Source organism: Neolamprologus brichardi, chromosome 4, assembly GCF_056152115.1.
Source record: "Neolamprologus brichardi isolate AB-2024 chromosome 4, ASM5615211v1, whole genome shotgun sequence".
Taxonomy (NCBI): domain Eukaryota; kingdom Metazoa; phylum Chordata; class Actinopteri; order Cichliformes; family Cichlidae; genus Neolamprologus; species Neolamprologus brichardi.
The window spans coordinates 4460053-4479551 of NC_142107.1; the positions used below are offsets into that span (position 1 = coordinate 4460053).

The window sequence follows — 19499 nt, forward strand, 5'->3', positions numbered from 1 at the left end:
TAAATGCGCACATTTTAAAATATTTTCATTTTACATTTTGTTAAAGGGGTGAATTTATCGAAGCTTTATCCCTGATCAGGACGTTTTATGAAGCATTAAAGTATACTGACCACTAGATGGCGCGCTGAGACCGTTCATTGTATTCTTAAATCTTTAAAGCGCAATTGTCTTAACGGACTTTAGGCGGTTCGTGTGTTTTGTAAAAGGATCAGTGATATAAAAATCGCAGTATCCTTAAATGTAATAGTTTAATTGTTTCCTCGTTGCAATGCTCCTCAGACTCACTATAAAATACCAACGTATCAAAGTCTACTTCTCAGTCAAAATGAAAGTAATGATATTCTATTTGAAATCATAACTTTATTGCACATTAAGCTGTTATGCAAGAAGTCATCAGATCTTTGATCCCTTGCACAATAAAAGTGTGTCCCATCCAGTGACTCTCTATAAGACGCAGGTAGAGTGCCAAATTCAGAGGTTTATTTAAAACAGGTTGGGTGGAAATAGTCTTGGCGGCCGATTGTCGCTGCTGACCTAATTATTCAGCGGACGTGGACTAGACAGTAACTTGGTGGATGCGGTGGTATTCACCCGGGGCACCCAGCAGGTCACGTGACTGTAGAGCCCCACCCTCAGTTTAAAACAGAAAGCACTGAGGAAGCTGTGGTGAAAAAAGTTTTACCTAACAGACTTGCTTTGAGATTCAATCAGGACTGTCAGGCCAGCGAGGACAAGTTAACCGACGTCTACAGTTTTGGTGATACCTTTGTTTGTCGTCCACCATGAGCACTCAGGCCGCTGACAGCATACCTGGTCCAGCAGAAAATGAGCAGGAGCAGGGTCAGTATGAAATACGGAAATGCTGTTGAGTTAAAAGTTTTTAGTTTAATGTTTTTATTCTGTTTTTTGTATGTCAGTATGTATTTTTCCCCTGTGGGTGTAGTTGGTGTAGTTACTAACGCAGCCATGTTCTTAAGCACGTGTCTACCCTTGTTCAGCTGACACATGTAGAAAGAAAAAGTAAGCAGTGTGAGTCATACTGGTGCGAGCTGTTGGCTACTGCAGTTTATAGGGCTTGTTTCAGATGTTTGAAGATTGAAGCTAATATATACAATATGACATTACAATGGGGAGAAAAATACCAGATAATATAATTAATATAATATGTTGACTTTTTTTTACAGTACTTTAATAAAAATAAAATTCCAAAATGGCAGGGACTCTTTATCTGCTTTCTTCCTGTAAGTGTGTGTGTGTTTAATTAACACACCTACACCAAGTTAGCCAACAGTGATTTTGAGATGTGTAATTAAGCTACAGTACTGTTAGCCTCTAATGTTCATTTAATGTCTCCATCTCATTCTCGTGCTCCTTATTCCCACTTTTGTAGAGGTCACCTAAGGTCATCCAGCCCCTTTCTTTACTGGTGGTCTAACCTGTGAAAAGGTTGCGAAACATAATATCAGTATTGGATATTGTTTATCATTATCACACTCTTAAAAGTAAAAAACTAGGTTAACATATATTAAAATAAAGTATGCATTCTGTCAGAGAAAAAAAATATTTGCTGGAGTAATATAATGTTATGAAACATGATAGTTAGTGATCCGCAACCTTTTCATTTGAGCTAAAAACACTTCATTTAATTATAGGCTATTTATAAACAGAATACCTTTAACCCACACAAGATGATGCAACAGACCTTAAGACCTTCATTAAGGGCCTGCATAGAAACATTTCCAATGTTTTGGAAATTTTCATCACATGAATGGCTGACCTCTGATGACCTCTAGAAACCTTTATAAATATATTTAAAATGATAGTGGCACAAAAGAAAATTTTTGCAGCGCAAACGTTTGACACCATTCTTGTTGCATTTGAAGAAGGTGGGATGTGGTTTTTTGAGCAAGGTGCACCTCAATCAAAGACTTTCAGTCGCCAACAACAAGACTAAGCTTAAAACCCGGTTCTTTGCCAACAAAGCAAATAATTTTGATAAACTATACCAGTTCTGCAAAGAAGAGCGGTTAAACATTATGCCACACACCAAAAGTTTCTGGTTGAGGTTCAACTTGTTAACAAAAGATTAGTAAGCATCTATTTTCTGAAAAAGTAAGATAAGAAAAAATATTTCAACAGGCATATAAAAACAAAACAAGCCACAAATGGTAACATGAGACAACATACAGTGTATTAATCTTTACTTTTTATTATATTCATCAACAAATGCCAAAATGCTTTGTATTTGCCACAATGTAACAACATAATAAAAAAGTTCATACTGTTTGTGCCCTGGGATGCAACAGTCTGGGCTAATATGTGAAAGACATGAATTTCTACAAATAAACAATAATAATATCAGAAGTCAGAATGAAGGGCACAACTACTTTCATGAACTCTGAATAGTGTTTAAAAATGCTTTTTTGTTGGGTTGACAGAGCCGTTGAGGATCATGCTTCTTGGAAAATGTGGTGCAGGCAAGAGCTCGAGTGGGAACACCATCCTCAATAAAATGGTGTTCAGGTCAGAGATGAAGCTGGGCAGCATCACTGTTCACTGTGAAAAAGAGTCTGGGATGGTTGGAGATGTACCTGTCGATGTGATTGACACACCTGGGCTTTTCGAGAAGGGAAGCAACAAGGAGGACATCATCCGAGAGATTCTTCAGCGCCTGAAACTCCAGGAACCAGGACCCCACATCTTTGCATATGTTGTTCCTTTAGGAAGGCTGACTCAGGAAGACCAAGACACCCACACGCTGATTGAAGCAAAGTTTGGCCCAAGAGTGTGGGACTACACCATCGTGCTGTTCACCCACGGGGATTGCCTGGAAGACAAAACAATAAACAACATCATTACTGAGAGTGACGAGAACCTCCGCAACTTCATACGCAAGTGTAGCGGTGGCTTCCACGTCTTTAACAACAAAACCCCAGAGGACCAGAAGCAGGTCACAATTTTTATGGAGAAGATCGAGACCCTGGTGGCCCTGAATGGAGGTAGTTTCTACAATACAGAGCTGTATCCTGAGAAGGAGAGGGAAATCAGAAAAAGACAGGAAAGCATCCTTACAGAGAGACATGAAGAAATCAGTAAAAAGGAGGAAAATCTGAAGGAGCGTTACAAGAATGAAGAGCTAAAGATGATGAAGACAAAGCTGTGGAGAAAAGAGGAGGAAAGGGCAAGAAAAGACGCAGAGGGGGAGTTGTGCAGCAAGTCCTACCACATGAAGTGGATCCTGTTTCTGGCTGTATTGTGTCTACTGTTATGTTGGGGTCTTGGGGTAGCAGCTAAATGGCTTTGTGGAATAGGAATAGGAATAGGAATTTTGATTGTGGTGTCTTTTAAGACCTTTCCAATTATTCCAGGAAAAATACCAGGTCTTTCTAAGAAAAAGAAATAGATGAGCTTTTACTGTGTTAGTGATTTATCATTCAAATATGTGACAGATGATATATCGAACTCATTTAATTAACAAAAATAATTTTCATACAAATTTTTCTGTCCATAGTAAGAAAATATTGTCATCTGATATCATCTCATTATTCTCATATTTAATCAGATAACAGAACTGTAAAAATGCTAATAAAAACAATATTTAAAGTACTACACAAAAGTCTCGGCACACCACGTTTTCTTTATATTTTACTAGGAAAAAAAGTAGATCCAAGGAAGTGAGTTTTTAAAATGCTAACTAGTTTGAAAGTCAGTATTTGGTACGACCACCTTTATTCTGTGACACAGTCTGAACTCTCTTATGCAGCTTTGTTCTCATTTCTTTAAGTAGTCTTCAGGAATAGTTCTGCAGGCTTCTTGAAGATTGTTTAAAGCTGTCTTTGGATGCTGACGGCTTTTTGTTCTGCTCTCTGTGAAGATGATCTCACACTGCTTCAATGATGTTGAGGTACAGACTCTGGGGAGCTCGGTCCATGACTGATAATGTTTTATTGTGTTTTTCTATCCGAGTATGCTTTTTCTGGAATAACAGTGTGTTTGGAATCATTGTCGTGTCATAAAATGAAGCACTGATTGACACATTGACACATGATGGATCAAATCTGATGGTACTTTTCTGTGTTCAAATTTCAAATGATTTAACTCAGGAGTTTCACTTTTGGATTCATCACTTCATATGACCAGTTGCCACTGATTTTCCATCTGTCCAGTTCTTGTGTAATTTGGCATTCCTCAGTCTTTTTTAGATTTTTTTCCTTCTTTAAAAATGACATCTTGACAGCCATCTTTTCCACTGAGACCATTCCTGATGTGGCTTCAGTGAACAGTAGATCTCTCAGGTTGTGTGTCCAGCTTGGAGCTGAAAAAATATATATATTTTGCTTGGAGCATAGCTGAGCCACTGTGTGAGAGCTGAGCAGCGAAAAGAAATTAAGTCAATGGGAGTTGACTCTTCTGATTCACTACAAAGCGCTCTCTAAGCACGGCTCTTAGAGGTGATGCTTTTGCGCATGACACATTATCAACCGTTATGTTGTGTGTCATGGATACTGTTGACTCCAAATCTCCCAACCACTATGTTGAGCTGAGACAGCAAGACTGAGACAGCGAGACCAAGACAAGACCGAGGGATCTTAGCCCAAGACAAGACCAAGACCAAAGTCCGTCGAGACCAAGACAAGACCAAGACCACGTAGAAGTGGGCTCGAGACCGATCTTGGTCTCCAACTCTAGTACCGAGCATCCTCTGGTATTAACGTGATAGCGTTCCATACTGTAAAAGTGAAAACGTACAGGCTCTGAAATGTACTCAAAGTATGAAAGTAAAAATATTCTCCTTAAAGCACAATTCAACTAATCATATTTGTACAAAGGTAACTGAACCATGGTATATTATATTAATATAAGAATAAAATACGATTAGTACATGATAATAAAACATTTTCTGATTTAATTCTAACGGATGTGCTTTAAATGCAGTGAAAAAGAATTTAAAAAAAAACTATTTTCTGTTCTGATTGTGGGTGAAAGTAAAATGAGTACAGTCAGGGTTTAAAGTGAAACTCAGGAGGTGAGTCTGTGTAGTGGCTCAGCATAGGTGAAAGAACCACACAATCATTTCTAATCAGCACACTGTACTGCCACAGTTTTTTAATAGTTTTTCTACCATAAAACTTGTAAAAATCAGCATCTCTTTGTTTTCTTAGAAGAGGCAATGATGCATATAAATAGTTTTTAAGTGTTTTTGTGGATTTTTTGTTAATTCCATTTTCTCCTACTTCACTGAAGATGTGTGCCACCCTGCCTAGACATCTTGCCCCTCCTTTACTATTACTATTAAATAAATTAACTCCTAAATAACTAAAAGGCAAGATTTATGAAGTTATTATGGGCTAATTCCGACCGGTCACAACAGTTCATTTTACATAAAAAAAATTAAACTGGACTAAACACATTATAGTTCAGAGGTTGCTCAGATCAAGAAACTTTCGCTCAGTTTATTTGAAACCTATACATACTCCTTTAATGTGGATGTATCTTGTTACATGGATATGGAGAGAAATATCCATAGGCTACTGTGTAGTCGAGGCACAAACATAACGTTTAAGCCCAAGTGTAAAACTGAGACATACAAGCTTCCAGACGTTTCTTTTCTAAATAAACAGAATAGCTCTTGGCCACTTTACTAGAAAACACAGATTTACCAATTACAGACACTAACCTGTTACACACTCAAATGTCCTTGGTTATTTATTATGCTAACATTAATGTTAGCCTGCTTTAATGAGAGAAAGGTCAATTAACATCAGTGTTATTCCACGTTACCTGGATTATATTTATATTCAGAAATATAAAGAGATTAGGTAGCATATGTTTACTCCAGAGGATGATCCACAGTGATGTGCATCCATTGTGTGCAACCGTGCATTGACTGACTTTTCCCAGCAGAAGATCGTCCAGCATGCAGCAGCAGATTATTATATAGGCAGCTGTGTACTGTCTGTAATTGGTAAATCATATTTTCTGCTGTATTTAGAAAAAGGGACGACCACTTTATTTGAATAAATAAATAAATAAAATTCAGGTATACGGAGGAAACTCAAATGTCCCATTTTTACACTGGGACATGAACACAGCTCAAGTTTGCGGATCTCGGCGAAGCTGGCAGTGTGAAATTTGTCTCAAAATTATACATATTATACACATTTGTAAATCATACCGTACGTGCACTTGCAACCATTTTTAGGTTTCTCTCCATATATAAATAGCGACTGTAAATGTCAGTTTAAATCGTCTTACCTGTAAAACTTGCCGTCTTTACCGGAAGTCAATGTACACACCTTAACGACTGGGAGTGTTTATTTTTTCCAGTGTAACTGAAAAGTTAAGTTTCATTTTCCTGTTCTGGAACATCATCTGCTATCTAGTCGGCGACAGAGGTAAGTCCCTATTCTGGTGTTTCGCCTCTCTGTTCTTTTTTTTTTTTTAAGTTATATAGTGTTTTTATACATGAATAACGGATGATTGCTAGAACTTATGCACAGATGTGCTGTCTGTTTGCTCTCCTGTGGTTTCTGATGTTATAGACCTTAGTGTTACTGTAATTACAGAATGTAACTTTGTTTATACACACACACACACACACACACACACACACACACACACAGACATATCTATATAGGGGGCATTTGTGTATACAGTAGATTTGTTGATTTGGATAGTGATAGCAGTTAAGTCTAAACGGCTAAGCTATATGGATAATATGGTAAAAGTACCGAGACTTCATCTTTGTATTCAGATGTTTTCAGTCTCATTGCAGACAGGCAGTTTTTCCTTCCTTCCTGTCACCCACAGAGGAACAACAGAATTACTTACAATAAAATTAAAATGTTAAAAGCTAATAGAAAATGCAAGATTTATCTCATATAAAAAATGCCACATAGTGTGGTGCATATTTAAATTTTTTATTTATCTGTGTTGATAGATTAAAATCACAAAATGGAAGAAGGAAGAACTAGCCCGAAGAAAAGAAAGAGAGTCACGGATGATAAAGATGACAAGAGTAAGTCCTTCGGGTCATTTTACCCTGAAGATCTATTTATTTAAAATATATTTCTGTGTACGCAGTAGAATTTTTCTGAAGCTGTTGAAGTTGCAGGCTATAATGAGACAGGGCAGTTTTGAGGGTACTTCCTATTCTCTATTGTCCTCCTAGTTGTTAAATGCATATATATGATATATATGCCTAAATGAAACTGCCTGTCTTTTGTTCCTTCAGATAAAGACATGCATAATTACAGTAAAATTATTTTACGTGATTGCATGATTTTGGCAGATATGGCTGAATGGCTGACCCTCTCTGTGCCTGGTTCTGCCCGAGTCTTCTTGTTAAAAAGTTTTTCTTTGCCACTGTCACAAAAGTGCTTGCTCATAAGGGGTTATCTGATTTTTGGGGTTTTCTCTGTATTATTGCAGGGTCTGTACCTTCCAACAGAATGCATTGAAGTGACTGTTGTTGTGACTTGGTGCTATATAAATAAAACTGAATTAAATTATAAATATTTGCATTATCACAACTATTACAATGAAAGTAGGAAATACTCCCACAACTGGCATCTCTCTTTATACAACCTCTACAATTGCAAATTAATAGTACATTGTAAATTGACCATGAAAATACATTTACAATATTTTTTTAATGGAGAAATTACTTCTTCCTTTTTTTGGTGTTGCAAAAAACAGACCTCTGGCGTGTAAAATGTGGAGACAAAAAAGGTTGGATGGATGTAGAGAAGTTGAGAAAAGGTAAGTACAGTCTTACCTTTCTTACCAGTCTTACCAGTGTTTCCTTTTCTATTTTTGTACATACAGTGAAATTTATCAATCAATCAATAAATAAATAATTTTTCATGAAAACGATTAAGTTTTTCTTTATAACTATAGGTAAGGATTGTATTGAGTTTGAAGGCTCCTTTTACAGTCCACCTGAGTTTGAGAAGCTTGCAGGAAAAGATTCATGTAGAAAATGGAAGTCATCTATTTACCACAAGAAAGCTCCTCTGCACTTTTGGTTCAAGGTACTTATTTTATTTTTTTTTGCATTTCTGTGAATCTTAAAAAATCTGATTTCACTGAATAAACTGTTGAATTAACTTATCACAGAAAGGTTACCTAACCACTACAGGATATAGACAAAAAAAAAGAAAACGACAATCATCAGACCTTGACTTCCAGGACTTCTTAACAGGTTTGTCTGCTCTTTCTTCTATCTGTGCCTCAAAACCAGAGAATGTTTGAGAATATGAACCAAAAGCATGCAAACATTATTGTAATATTTTTAATAAGCTCTTTCAAAACTTCAGTAGAAGAAGTTGAGAAAAAAAGAGTTGCAATTTTCTTTATCTAGGCCTCCAACTTTCCCTCATCCAACGCCTGCAACTTGTCCAAAATGCTGCAGCACGTTTTTTTAAGTGGCACCAGAAAACCTGATCATATTACACCTGTCTAAGCCAACCTTCACTGGATTCCCGTCAAATACCGTATTGTTTTTGAAATCCTTTTGTACACTTTTAAAATTTTAAATAACTTGGCGCCCAGCTACTTAATCGACCTCCTTGACCTATATACCCCCAAGAGAGCACTTAGATCCTCTAATCAATGGCTCTTAGTGCAACCAATGTCCAGATGGAAGACTAGGGGGCATTGTGCTTTTGCTATTGCTCCACCTAAACTTTGGAATAGCCTGGCGATTGATGTCCATCCATGGGAATCCATTCAATAATTCAAGTCACATTTAAAAATCCACCTGTTTAAGCTGGCCTTCGAAACAAATTCGATTTTAACTTCTACCCGTATCAAGTTTGTGCCACGCCACTTACCTTTAACTATTCCGTAATGATAACTGTATTTTTTTTTTGTTCTTCTATTGTTGTCATCCCGCAATGCGGCACTTGTGTGAAAATTGAATTGAAACTGAGAAAAAGTTACAAAAATCTCAGTTTAAGTTGTTATATTTTAAACATTTCTATTTCTTGAAAGAATATTACAAGGAAGTTCATAATGAAGATGTCTGTGACTCCGTGTTTATGTTTCAGTTTATTATTATTCTGTGGTTTTGGTTACCTTGGGTGTTTGTACTCTGTGTTTGTACTGTGGTCAGTTTACTTTCCCCTGTCTCGTCAGGTCGGATTACTCCCAGCTGTGCCCTCCTTTTGTGTCTCGTTCCCTCGTTATCCTTCTGTGTTTTTAAACCTTGTGTCTGCCTCTGTTAGTTGCTGGTTCGTCTGTGTTGTTCCCCTCGGTCTTCCTGCGTCTCTCCGTCCGTCTCTCTGTGTATTTCCCCGTACCTCCCTGCATCTTCGTTCTGGTTTGTTTTGTTAGTTTTGCCCAATTTAGGTTTTCCAGTTTCATGTTCACCCGCCACTTCTGTTTGTATCTACTCCTGTTCAATAAATACTCACCTGCATCAGGGCTGCTTCAACTCCAGAAGTCCGCCACCCCGGACGCGACAGAAGATGAGGATGGAGAAGAGGATGATGAGGATATGGATGAAGATGATGTATGGGACAATGAGCAGGGCACTAAAAAAAACGAAGATAAAGAAGCTACACAGATTTGTATCTTTTCTTCTGAAGAAGACAGTGAGGAAGATCATGTTAAAGATATAGATGACGATGGAGAAGAGGAAGATGAGGATATGGATGCAGTTGATGTCGGTAACGATGAGCCTAGCACTGAGGAAGATGAGGATGAAGAAAGCGATAATGAGGAGGATGAGACTGTGCCTGCTGTTGCCTCTAACCATACTGGCAGCAATGGTATCAAAGGTGACATTTCCAATATATTTCCTATTGGTATGTTTGGATAACAAAGACCTTGTTTGTGTATGAAAATAACTCTTCCTCTTTTTTCAGATAGAGTAACAAGTGTAATCCCAACACCTGGAAAACATGCATTACAGATGAAAGAGGTAAAGGGTATTGTTAACATCCCTCCTGAGGCAAGACAGATTATTTTATTTAAATGATTCACTGTGCTTTACATTGCTGGAAGTTTTGAATATGTCACTGATCTGAGATAAGTCTACACCAGCACTGTCATTAGGCTAGAAATGTGGCAAATACTATGGTTCAGCATGACATACAAAACAAATTACAAATGTACGCTTTTACCCAATACAGTCCAATTATTCACAATAAATATTCTTTATTGTTTTTAAAACAGAAGAGTACACATCATCCTAACATGCCAAGATCTGAAGTCAGTGGAAATAACAGAGATGTGGCACAAAACACAGCAATCAAACAGCTGAATGTTAAGAAACAACCTGAAGAGAAACTGAGTGAGTTGTCCAAACACTAAAAGCACTTGATTTACATTTTTACATTTACAAATGTTTTAGCACATGTGTGCACACAGATAACTACTATAGTAGTTTTGTTTGCAGTTTGAATAAGTATTATTTACTTTCCAAAAGACACTAAACAGCCATTTTATTTGGTACACCTGTCCCATCCATCCATCCATCCATCCATCTTCTTCCACTTATCCGGGGCCGGGTCACGGGGGCAGCAGCCCAAGCAGAGAAGCCCAGACCTTCCTCTCCCCTGTCACCCCCTCCAGCTTGTCTGGGAGAACACCAAGGCTTTCCCAGGCCAGCCAAGAGATATAATCTCTCCAACGTGTCCTGGGTCTGCCCCGGGGCCTCCTCCTGGTGGAACATGGCCGGAACACCTCACCTGTCTAGGAGGCATCTTTGTCAGATGCATGAACCACCTCAGCTGGCTCCTTTCGATGTGAAGGAGCAGCTGCTCTACTCTTAGACCCTCTTTCGTAGCCTTCTGCTACTTGGCTGTGCCTAGAAATTCTGTCCATAAAAATTACAAACAGAATCAGTGACATCACCCACAGGAAAGAGTCCAACTTATTACCGGCTATGCGGACAAACCTCTTGCAACGGTTGTATCAGGATTGAATGGCGGGTAGCAATGGGCCAGACACCCCATACTCCCGGAGTACCCCCCACAGGTTACACAGAGGGATATGGTCGAATGCCTTCTCCAAGTCCACAAAACACATGTAGACTGGTTGGGCAAACTCCCATGCACCCTCAAGTATCCTTGAGAGGATAAAGAGCGGATCCAGTGTTCCACAACCAGAACAAAAATAGCATTGTTCCTCCTGTATCCAAGGTTAGACTAAAGGACAGACTCTCCTTTCCAGCACCATGGCAGATAGCTTCCCATACTGTGATTCCCCTATAGTTAGAGCACACCTTCCAGTTCCCTTTCTTAAAGATGGGAACCACAAACCCGGTCTGCCAGTCCAGGGGTACTGCCCCTGATCTTCACGCAAAATTGTAGAGGCGTGTCATCTACAACATCCAGAGCCTTCAGGAACGCGTGGCTCTGCCACCAAGGAGCTTTTTAACTTCCTCAGTGACCTTGCCCCCGGACATTGGCAACTTTGAGGAGGTCCTCGAAGTATTCCTTCCATCGCCCGACAATTTTCACAGTCGAAGTCAGCAGTGCTCCACCTGCACTATACACAGTGCGGGTAGAGCACCACTTTCCCCCCCTAAGTGACCTGACGGTTTGCCAGAATCTGTTCGAGGCGGTCTGAAAGTCCATGGCCTCTCCGAACTCCTCCCAGACCCAAGTTTTTGCTTCAGCTACTGCCTGCACCGCATTCTGCTTGGCCTGTCGGTACCTGTCAGCTGCCTCCGAAGCCCCCAAGGCTAACCAAGCCCGATAGGACTCCTCCTTCAGCCTGGTGGCTCCCTTCACCTCTGTTGTCCACCGTTTGGTTCGGGGGTTACCACCACAACAGGCACCAACCACATGGTGGCCACAACTCACTGCAGCAGCTTTGGCTGTGGAGATGCTGAACATGGTCCATTCGGACTCAATGTCCCCAGTCTCCCTTGGAATGCTGTTGAAGCTCTGCCAGAGATGTGCGTTGAAGATCTCGTAGACCTGGGCCTCTCCTAGACGTTCCCAGCACACCCTCACTATACGTTTAGGTGTGCCAGGTCCGAGTGTCCAGAACATATGGCCTTAGGTCTGGTGATACGATTACAAAATCGATCATCGACCTGCGGCTTAGAGCATCCTGGTGCCACACTTATGGACACTCTTATGTTTGAACATGGTGTTCATTATGACCAAACTGTGGTTTGGAGTCCAACCTCAAAACATTGCTTGGGTTCAGATCCAGGAGGCCGTTCCTCCCAGTCACGCCCCTCCAGGTCTCTCTGTCGTTGCTCACGTGAGCATTGAAGTCTCGCAGTAGGACAACAGCTGTCCAGTTGCTCATTAATGAAAAAATCTAACCAGCCAATCACATGACAGCAACTCAATGAAGACATGGCGACATGGACAAGATGATCTGCCGAAGATAAGACTGAACATCAACATCAAACTAATTCTAATAATCCCAAAGTGCACATGCTCATATTTTAATTACTTTTCTTTTTTCAGAGAAGACAACAACAAGCACAATTTCAATACCTGGGAAACTTGCCCTGAAGATTAAAGAAGTTTATGGTATCCTTAATAGCCTTCCTGAGGTAAGATGGAGGAAGTTTCTTTAAAATATTTTACAGCACGTTACAGTGCTGGTAGTTTCCACCCTCATGAAAATACAGCTGATTCAAAATTACGTTTATCTTTTAATCCAGCATTGTCTTTTTTTTTCTTTTTTTTTTGGCCTGTCCCGTTTGGTTCTTCTGCCATCAGAATTATTGTCTAAAGGCAAAGAAAGATGCCCAATGGATTTACTTTACCAAATGGACCATCCCAGCCTTGTCGTATTGGTCTATTTGATTCACCTTTTATTGTTTATTTTATTTTATTTTCACTTGCTAAACATGGGACAGACTTGACTGGGGAAAAGAAAGGGGAGAAAGAAAGAGGGAAAGAAAAACATCGGGGAAGAGGAACGGAGATAAAGGGCAAAAAACAAAAACCAACAAAATAAGCAGACAAAAAATACATATCAGTCACCTTGAATTGAATATTATTGTAGGATCGACAGCACACAGTGTGCTTTGGGGTGGCAGCCAAAAAGGGTGTAGTTTGTGTGTGTGAGCACCCGTGTGTACACCTGTAAGCATGAGCACGCTTGTATGTAACAGGTTCCTTCATGTAATGATCTGCTAGAGGATGTGGGGGGCCACAGCCCCGTCCTCCAGGGCATGAAGCAGGTATGGAGGAGATCAAGACTCCAGACATTCAGAGGCCCTCAGAGCACAAGAGACCAAGAAAGACCAACAGAGGGGCAGCTGCGCCACTATCCCAGAAAGAGCTGAGGAGAGCCCCAGATGAGGGGTCACTCAGCAGCCGCGGAGCAAAAGCCAGGGGGGGTTGCAGTGACGTGCCCGTGAGCTCCGCCGGCAGCCAGTTGTGCCAGAGCGACCGAGCCCCAGGCCGAGAGGCCGAGGGCACCCCACCCCCGAAGGGGCCAGAGTGAGCCCCAGGCTCCAGGCCCCGACAAGCAGCCACCAGGAGTGAGCCGGTGCGTACCTGGATGCCCATCCCCGGACACAAAGAAGCACCAATGCACCGATGTCTGAGGGCATCTGCCACTGGCCTGAGATGTCCCTAGAGAGGTGGCGTCTGATACCCAACCTGACATATAGACACAAACAAACAGGCACACACAGATACAAACATCCATTCCCACCCTCATGCTCTCATATGCAATTACTCAGCACTCACCCAACGTGGAGACAGACATAAATAGACACTGTACACACAATCACACTCCCCAAGCGTACTCTAAGCCCCAGGTCTAGGTACCCTTGCCCCTGGAGGGGGAAACTGCGCCCAGACCCAGGTAGTGTTACCCTCTTCCCTGGGGTGGAGAGAAGCAGGAATAGTTCTCCAGGCTTTTTGAAGGACATTCAAAGCTCTTCTTTGGATGTTGGCTGCCTTTTGTTCTGTTCTCTGACAAGATGATCCCACACTGCTTCACTAATGTTGAGGTCAAAGCTGTGGGGCGGCCAATCCATGACTGACAGTGTTCCATTGTGTGTTAAAGATATTTCTAATTTATTTTTACCAATGCCTCACACTTGAACATGTGTTTCAAACGGATCTTGTTTAAAATTGCTTTCAAATTAAAACTGTCCAACTTGAGGTGAATGTTTTTATGGTTTGGTGCTATATAAATAGAAATTGATTAAATTGAATTTTGCTCAAAATTATTTTCATAATAAAACTGCATATTATTTTCCTGATCTACTTTTACTCCATCCAAACGTACCATTCAAAAGAAATTATAAATAAGGGTACTAATATATAATTGACTATCTTTGCACCAGACAACTAGACATCATCCTGACACGACAAGATCTGAAGTCAGTGGAAATAACAGAGATGTGGCAACAAACACAGCAATCAAACAGCTGAATGTTAAGAAAGAACCCCAAGAGGAACTGAGTGAGTTGCTCAAACACTAAAAGCACTTGAATGTTGAACTTCTATTTTGTACGTTCTTTGTAGAAGTAGTAGAAATCCAGTTTCAATCTTCTCTCTTTCTATTGTCTGCTGTTCCTTCTATCATACCCCAAAACCAGAGAATTTTTGAAAGTATTAATCAAAAGCATGCAAACATTGTAGTATTATTTTTAATCAGTTGTTTTAAAACCTTTAAAAAATATACCAAAGAAGTTCAGAAAAAGGAGTATGCATTAGCTCAGAACTAGTTATGAAAATCTCAGCGTACATGGTAATATTTTAAAGATTTTTATCCCTTTTGTACAAGAACACAAGGAAGATAGTGTTAAAGATCAAGATGAAGATGAAGATGAAGAACAAGAAGATGAGCATATGGATGAAGATGTTGTTGGTGATGATGAGCCTAGCACTGAGGAAGATGAGGATGAAGAAAGTGATAATGATGAGAATGAGACTGTGCCTGCTGCTGCCTCTAACCATACTGGCAGCAATGGTATCAAAGGTGACATTTCCAATATATTTCCTATTGATATGTTTGGATAACAAAGACCTTGTTTGTCTATGAAAATAACTCTTCCTCTTTTTTCAGGCACAGTAACAAGTGCAATTCCAACGCCTGGAAAACATGCATTACAGATGAAAGAGGTAAAGGGTATTGTTAACATCCCTCCTGAGGCAAGACCGATTATTTTATTTTAATGTTTTACTGTACTTTACATTGCTGGAAGTTTTGAATATGTCACTGATCTGAGATTACTCTACACCAGCACTGTCATTAAGCTTAAATGTGGCAAATACTATGGTTCAGCATGACATACAAAACAAATTACAAATGTACGCTTTTACCCAATACAGTCCAATTATTCACAATAAATACTAAAATATTCTTCATTGTTTTTAAAACAGAAGAGTACACATCATCCTGACATGCCAAGATCTGACGTCAGTGGAAATAACAGAGATGTGGCACAAAACACAGCAATCAAACAGCTGAATGTTAAGAAAGAGCCTGAAGAGAAACTGAGTGAGTTGTTCAAACACTAAAAGCACTTGAATATTGTGTTGAGCTTCTATTTTGTGTATTTTTTGTTGAAGTAGAAGAAAAACAGTTTCAGTCTATTTTCTACCAAGTTTCAAGGTTGTCCTTTAAGAGCTTTTATTACTTTATGTCAGCATTTACAAATATTTTAGTACATTTGGGGCGTTCGTGGCTCAAGAGTTGGCAGTTCGTCTTGTAATCAGATAGTCTTGGTCATTGTGTCCTTGGGCAAGACACTTCACCTACCGCCTACTGGTGATGGCTAGAGGGGCTGATGGCGCGATATGGCAGCCTCGCTTCTGTCAGTCTGCCCCAGGGCAGCTGTGGCTACAACTGTAGCTTGCCTCCACCAGTGTGTGAATGTGAGAGTGACTGAATAGTGGAATTGTACAGCGCTTTGAGGGTCCCTAAAAGCGGTATATAAATGCAATCTATTATTATTATTATTATTATTATTATTATTATATGTGCACACAGCTAACTACTATAGTAGTTTTGTTTGCTGTTTGAATAAATATTATTTCCTCATGTCTTTGTATTCAAAACAGATCAGGTGTGTTCTGTAATGAATAGTTGTACTTTCCAAAAGATACTATCCAGCCATGTTTTTAAAAATTTTTTTTTGGTATACCTGTCCAACTGCTCATTAATGAAAATATCTAATCAGCCAATCACATGACAGCAACTCAATACAGACATGGAGACATGGACAAGATGATCTGCTGAAGATCAGACTGAACATCAACATGAATCTAATTCTAAAAATCCCAAAGTGCACATGCTCATGTTTTAATCACTTTTCTTTTTTCAGAGAAGACAACAACCGGCACAATTTCAACACCTGGGAAACCTGCACTGAATATCAAAGAAGTAAATGGTATCGTTAATAGCCTTCCTGAGGTAAGACTGTATTTTATTAAAAACTTACCATTCAAAATAAAGATAATTAAAACACCCCTGTCATTAAATCACTTGCTCATATGGGATTGTCCAATTGTTGGTGTTTTCTATGTATTATTGTAGGGTCTTTACAATATAAAGCACATTGAACTGACTGTTTTCATAGTTTGGTGCTATATAAATAAAATTGGATTAAACTGAATCTTGCTCAAATTGATTTTCATAATAAAACTGCATATTATTTTCCTGTTTTGTTTTTCTCCGTCCAAACTTACCATTCAAAAGAAATAATAAATAAAGATACTAATATCAAATCAAATCAAATCAAATCAAAATTTATTTATATAGCACATATTAAAACAACAGTGTTGACCATAGTGCTTCACAGTCAGTAAAAGCATGAGACAGTTAAAACAAACAATAAAAGAGGACAACAAACAATAGGTAACAACACAACAAGCTAGACCAGCCAACTAGACAGAATCAAAAGCCAAAGTAAAAAAATAAATTTTAAGACGTGATTTAAAAGACTGGATAGACTCGGCAGTACGAATATGAACAGGGAGGTTAATATATTCTTGGTTGTCTTTGAAACAGAAAGCTAGAGATCATCCTGACACGACAAGATCTGAAGTCAATGGAAATTCCAGAGATGTGGCAAAAAACACAGCAATCAAACAGCAAAATGTTAAGAAAGAACCCAACAAGGAACTCAGTGAGTTCTTCAAAGACTAAAAATTCTGCATTTGTGTTTTGTTGTTGTTGTTGTTGTTGTTGTTTTGTGCCTATGAATTTATAATTTTTTTTTGTAGTGGAGAAGGTAAAAATCCAATTAAAGAATTGGAAATCTGTAAATCTGAAATTTACTATGCTGGTGGGGACCAAAATCCTGGTCCCCACAGGGTTGAAGGCCTTTTTCAAACTCAAAATGTGGTTTTAGTGTCAGGGTTACAATTGGGTTGTGGTTAGGTTTAGGGTTAGGCATTCATTTTTGATTGTTAGAGTAAGCAGCTAGGGAAAGCCTTATGTCAATGGGATGTCCCCATGAGAATAGCAAACCAGACGTGTGTGTGCGTGTGTGTGTGTGTGTGTGTGTGTGTGTGTGTGTGTGTGTGTGTGTGTGTGTGTAGGTGTGTGTGTGTGTGTGTGTATACACAAATGATGATGAAGATGAGGAACTGGCAGTGGAAACAGAGCAGATAGATGAAGAGATGGCAGGGCCGGAAAATGAAAGAGAAATTGTAAATTCAGGATCTGATGTCAGTGGAAACCAGTGGTGACCTCAACCACAGTAATCAAAAAGCAAGAGGAGCAAAAAAAAAACCTTTGTGTGTTTCTTTTTTCTTTTTTTCAATATGTTTTCTGAACCCCGGGCTGTGTCAGATGACCATAAACATACAGACGTGCACTTCCCTGGCCACAGTGTAACTGAAGTACAATCCATGAGACCAGAGATGAGGTAAGATGTAGCTGTCATATCATTTAGGCAAAGATTTATCATTTATTTACAGTATTAAAAGTTTTTTTTAACAGCATTTATTTCTGCAAAAACAGCTCTACTTGAAATAAGCCCAATATTCCTAAATGTGACAAAACTGTCTTGTTTTGAGAAAAAAAATCTGCCAATAGGGTAAGTAAAAGTTGCTTGGCTAGAATCCTTAATCACGTGTCTTCCTTTGTTCAATTGATAGATGTAGAAAGAAAAAGAGAGCAGTGTGAGTCATACTGGTGCTTTAGCCGAGCTGTTGGCTATTGCAGTTTATAGGGCTTATTTCAGATGTTTGAAGATTGAAGCCATTTTCTATCTATCATGCATCTAATTGATTTATACCTTTTAATTAGACAAAACTGTCTAAAATTTAGGATTAATTTAAGAAAATGTGACTTATTTCAAGGAAAGACACCCTGACACCCTTATTAAGACATCCTTATTAAAAAAAATCTTTACCTATAATGAGTAGTATGCTTTCTTCAACAAGCTGTTTTCAGAAATTATTTCCTTACTTTAGTGTTTAATGTGTTTAATTTATTACAGGCTATTACAGGCCTTTCCATACTCTTGAAATAAGAAAGATAATGTTATTCTTCCAGAATTATTTTTCTTATTTCAAGAATCAGAACCACAATCAGAATTGAGTAAGGTTAGATTAATTTGCTAGTTTTAATGACCTTAGCCAAACAACTTTTACTTACGCCATTAGCAGATTTTTTTCTCCAAACAATACAATTTTGTCAGATTTAAGAAAATCTGGGTTATTTTAAGTAGAGCTGTTTTTGCAGTGTACCCTGTAACTGGTAAATAACGCTCAAGATGAGCTGAAATATTTTGTTAAGAAAAATTTAGACATATTTTCCTAGAATTAGCTTAATTTTCTCGTGCAAAACTTGCTTGTTAAGAATATGTTTTCTTTCTAGACAAAAAATATGAAAAAAATTCCATAAACAAACGTTTTTTTACTCGCAGTGCGGACATGTCAGAGGCCCCGTCGTCTGGGCCCTCAGCCAGCTCTGGTTTGGATCTTGATCAACTGAAGAGGGAAAAAGTAAAAATGGAACTAAAGGTTTTAAAATTAAAAGAATACTATTATACTTTGAAAATAAAAGAGCTTAAAAAATGAGGATTAATGCTTCTGTAAAGCTGACATTGCAGAGAATAAATTAAACGATCGCTGTGTTTACATCCACAAACTGACACACATTATCTGGAGGTTTCTTGGGTGGAATGTTACTTTTGAGAAAAGCTGCAAAGTCAAGTGTGCTGCATTTATACACCGTACTTTTTCCTTGCTATACTCAGGTTTCCTTTAGTATTGTTGATTACAGTGTTTTACTTTGTTTATATGATGGAATAGATAGATGGTATTTTCTTTTGTAAAATGTGAATAAACAATATTGATGCTTTTTATCTGTAAATTGCGCAAATGTTATGAAACTGTGTTTCCTTTAGACTTTGCCCAAGCTGCAGTAATCATTGTAAGACGTAGCCTGTAAACAGCATCATGCAATGTCTTGAACCACTGCTCATTTCTTTATATTTTGCATCCAAGGAGCAAGAGCTTTTAGAAATTTGTAAGACAAAAGCAATTGATTAGACAAAAATATTTTCATGGAAATTTGTTCAACCATAATGAGAAAATACAAAATGA

General features: G+C 38.8%; 2 protein-coding genes across 2 annotated transcripts; both read left to right on the forward strand.

Moving 5' to 3' along the window:
• Positions 1–636: 636 nt before the first annotated feature.
• Positions 637–3665, forward strand: LOC102794817 (GTPase IMAP family member 7-like). Its single transcript, XM_006798013.3, has 2 exons — positions 637–840; positions 2439–3665. The coding sequence occupies exons 1-2, from the start codon at positions 783–785 to the stop codon at positions 3401–3403; spliced, it is 1023 nt and encodes a 340-aa protein (XP_006798076.2). The 5' UTR covers positions 637–782; the 3' UTR covers positions 3404–3665.
• Positions 3666–6301: 2636 nt separating this feature from the next.
• Positions 6302–19499, forward strand: LOC102792286 (uncharacterized). Its single transcript, XM_087840256.1, has 17 exons — positions 6302–6395; positions 6941–7018; positions 7699–7761; positions 7900–8033; positions 8119–8203; positions 9426–9782; positions 9870–9925; positions 10180–10297; positions 12435–12523; positions 14279–14396; positions 14722–14916; positions 15004–15059; positions 15321–15438; positions 16265–16353; positions 16951–17068; positions 17737–17812; positions 18818–19499. The coding sequence occupies exons 2-17, from the start codon at positions 6955–6957 to the stop codon at positions 18969–18971; spliced, it is 1890 nt and encodes a 629-aa protein (XP_087696382.1). The 5' UTR covers positions 6302–6395; positions 6941–6954; the 3' UTR covers positions 18972–19499.

Bases quoted from the DNA above. Each gene is read 5' to 3' on its own strand.
- LOC102794817 (XM_006798013.3), top strand. From the start codon at position 783: ATGAGCACTCAGGCCGCTGACAGCATACCTGGTCCAGCAGAAAATGAG. The intron at 841-2,438 runs GTCAGTATGAAA...TTGGGTTGACAG, and splicing joins AGAAAATGAGCAGGAGCAGG to AGCCGTTGAGGATCATGCTT.
- LOC102792286 (XM_087840256.1), top strand. From the start codon at position 6,955: ATGGAAGAAGGAAGAACTAGCCCGAAGAAAAGAAAGAGAGTCACGGAT. The intron at 7,019-7,698 runs GTAAGTCCTTCG...TGCAAAAAACAG, and splicing joins GGATGATAAAGATGACAAGA to ACCTCTGGCGTGTAAAATGT. The intron at 10,298-12,434 runs GTGAGTTGTCCA...TTCTTTTTTCAG, and splicing joins ACAACCTGAAGAGAAACTGA to AGAAGACAACAACAAGCACA.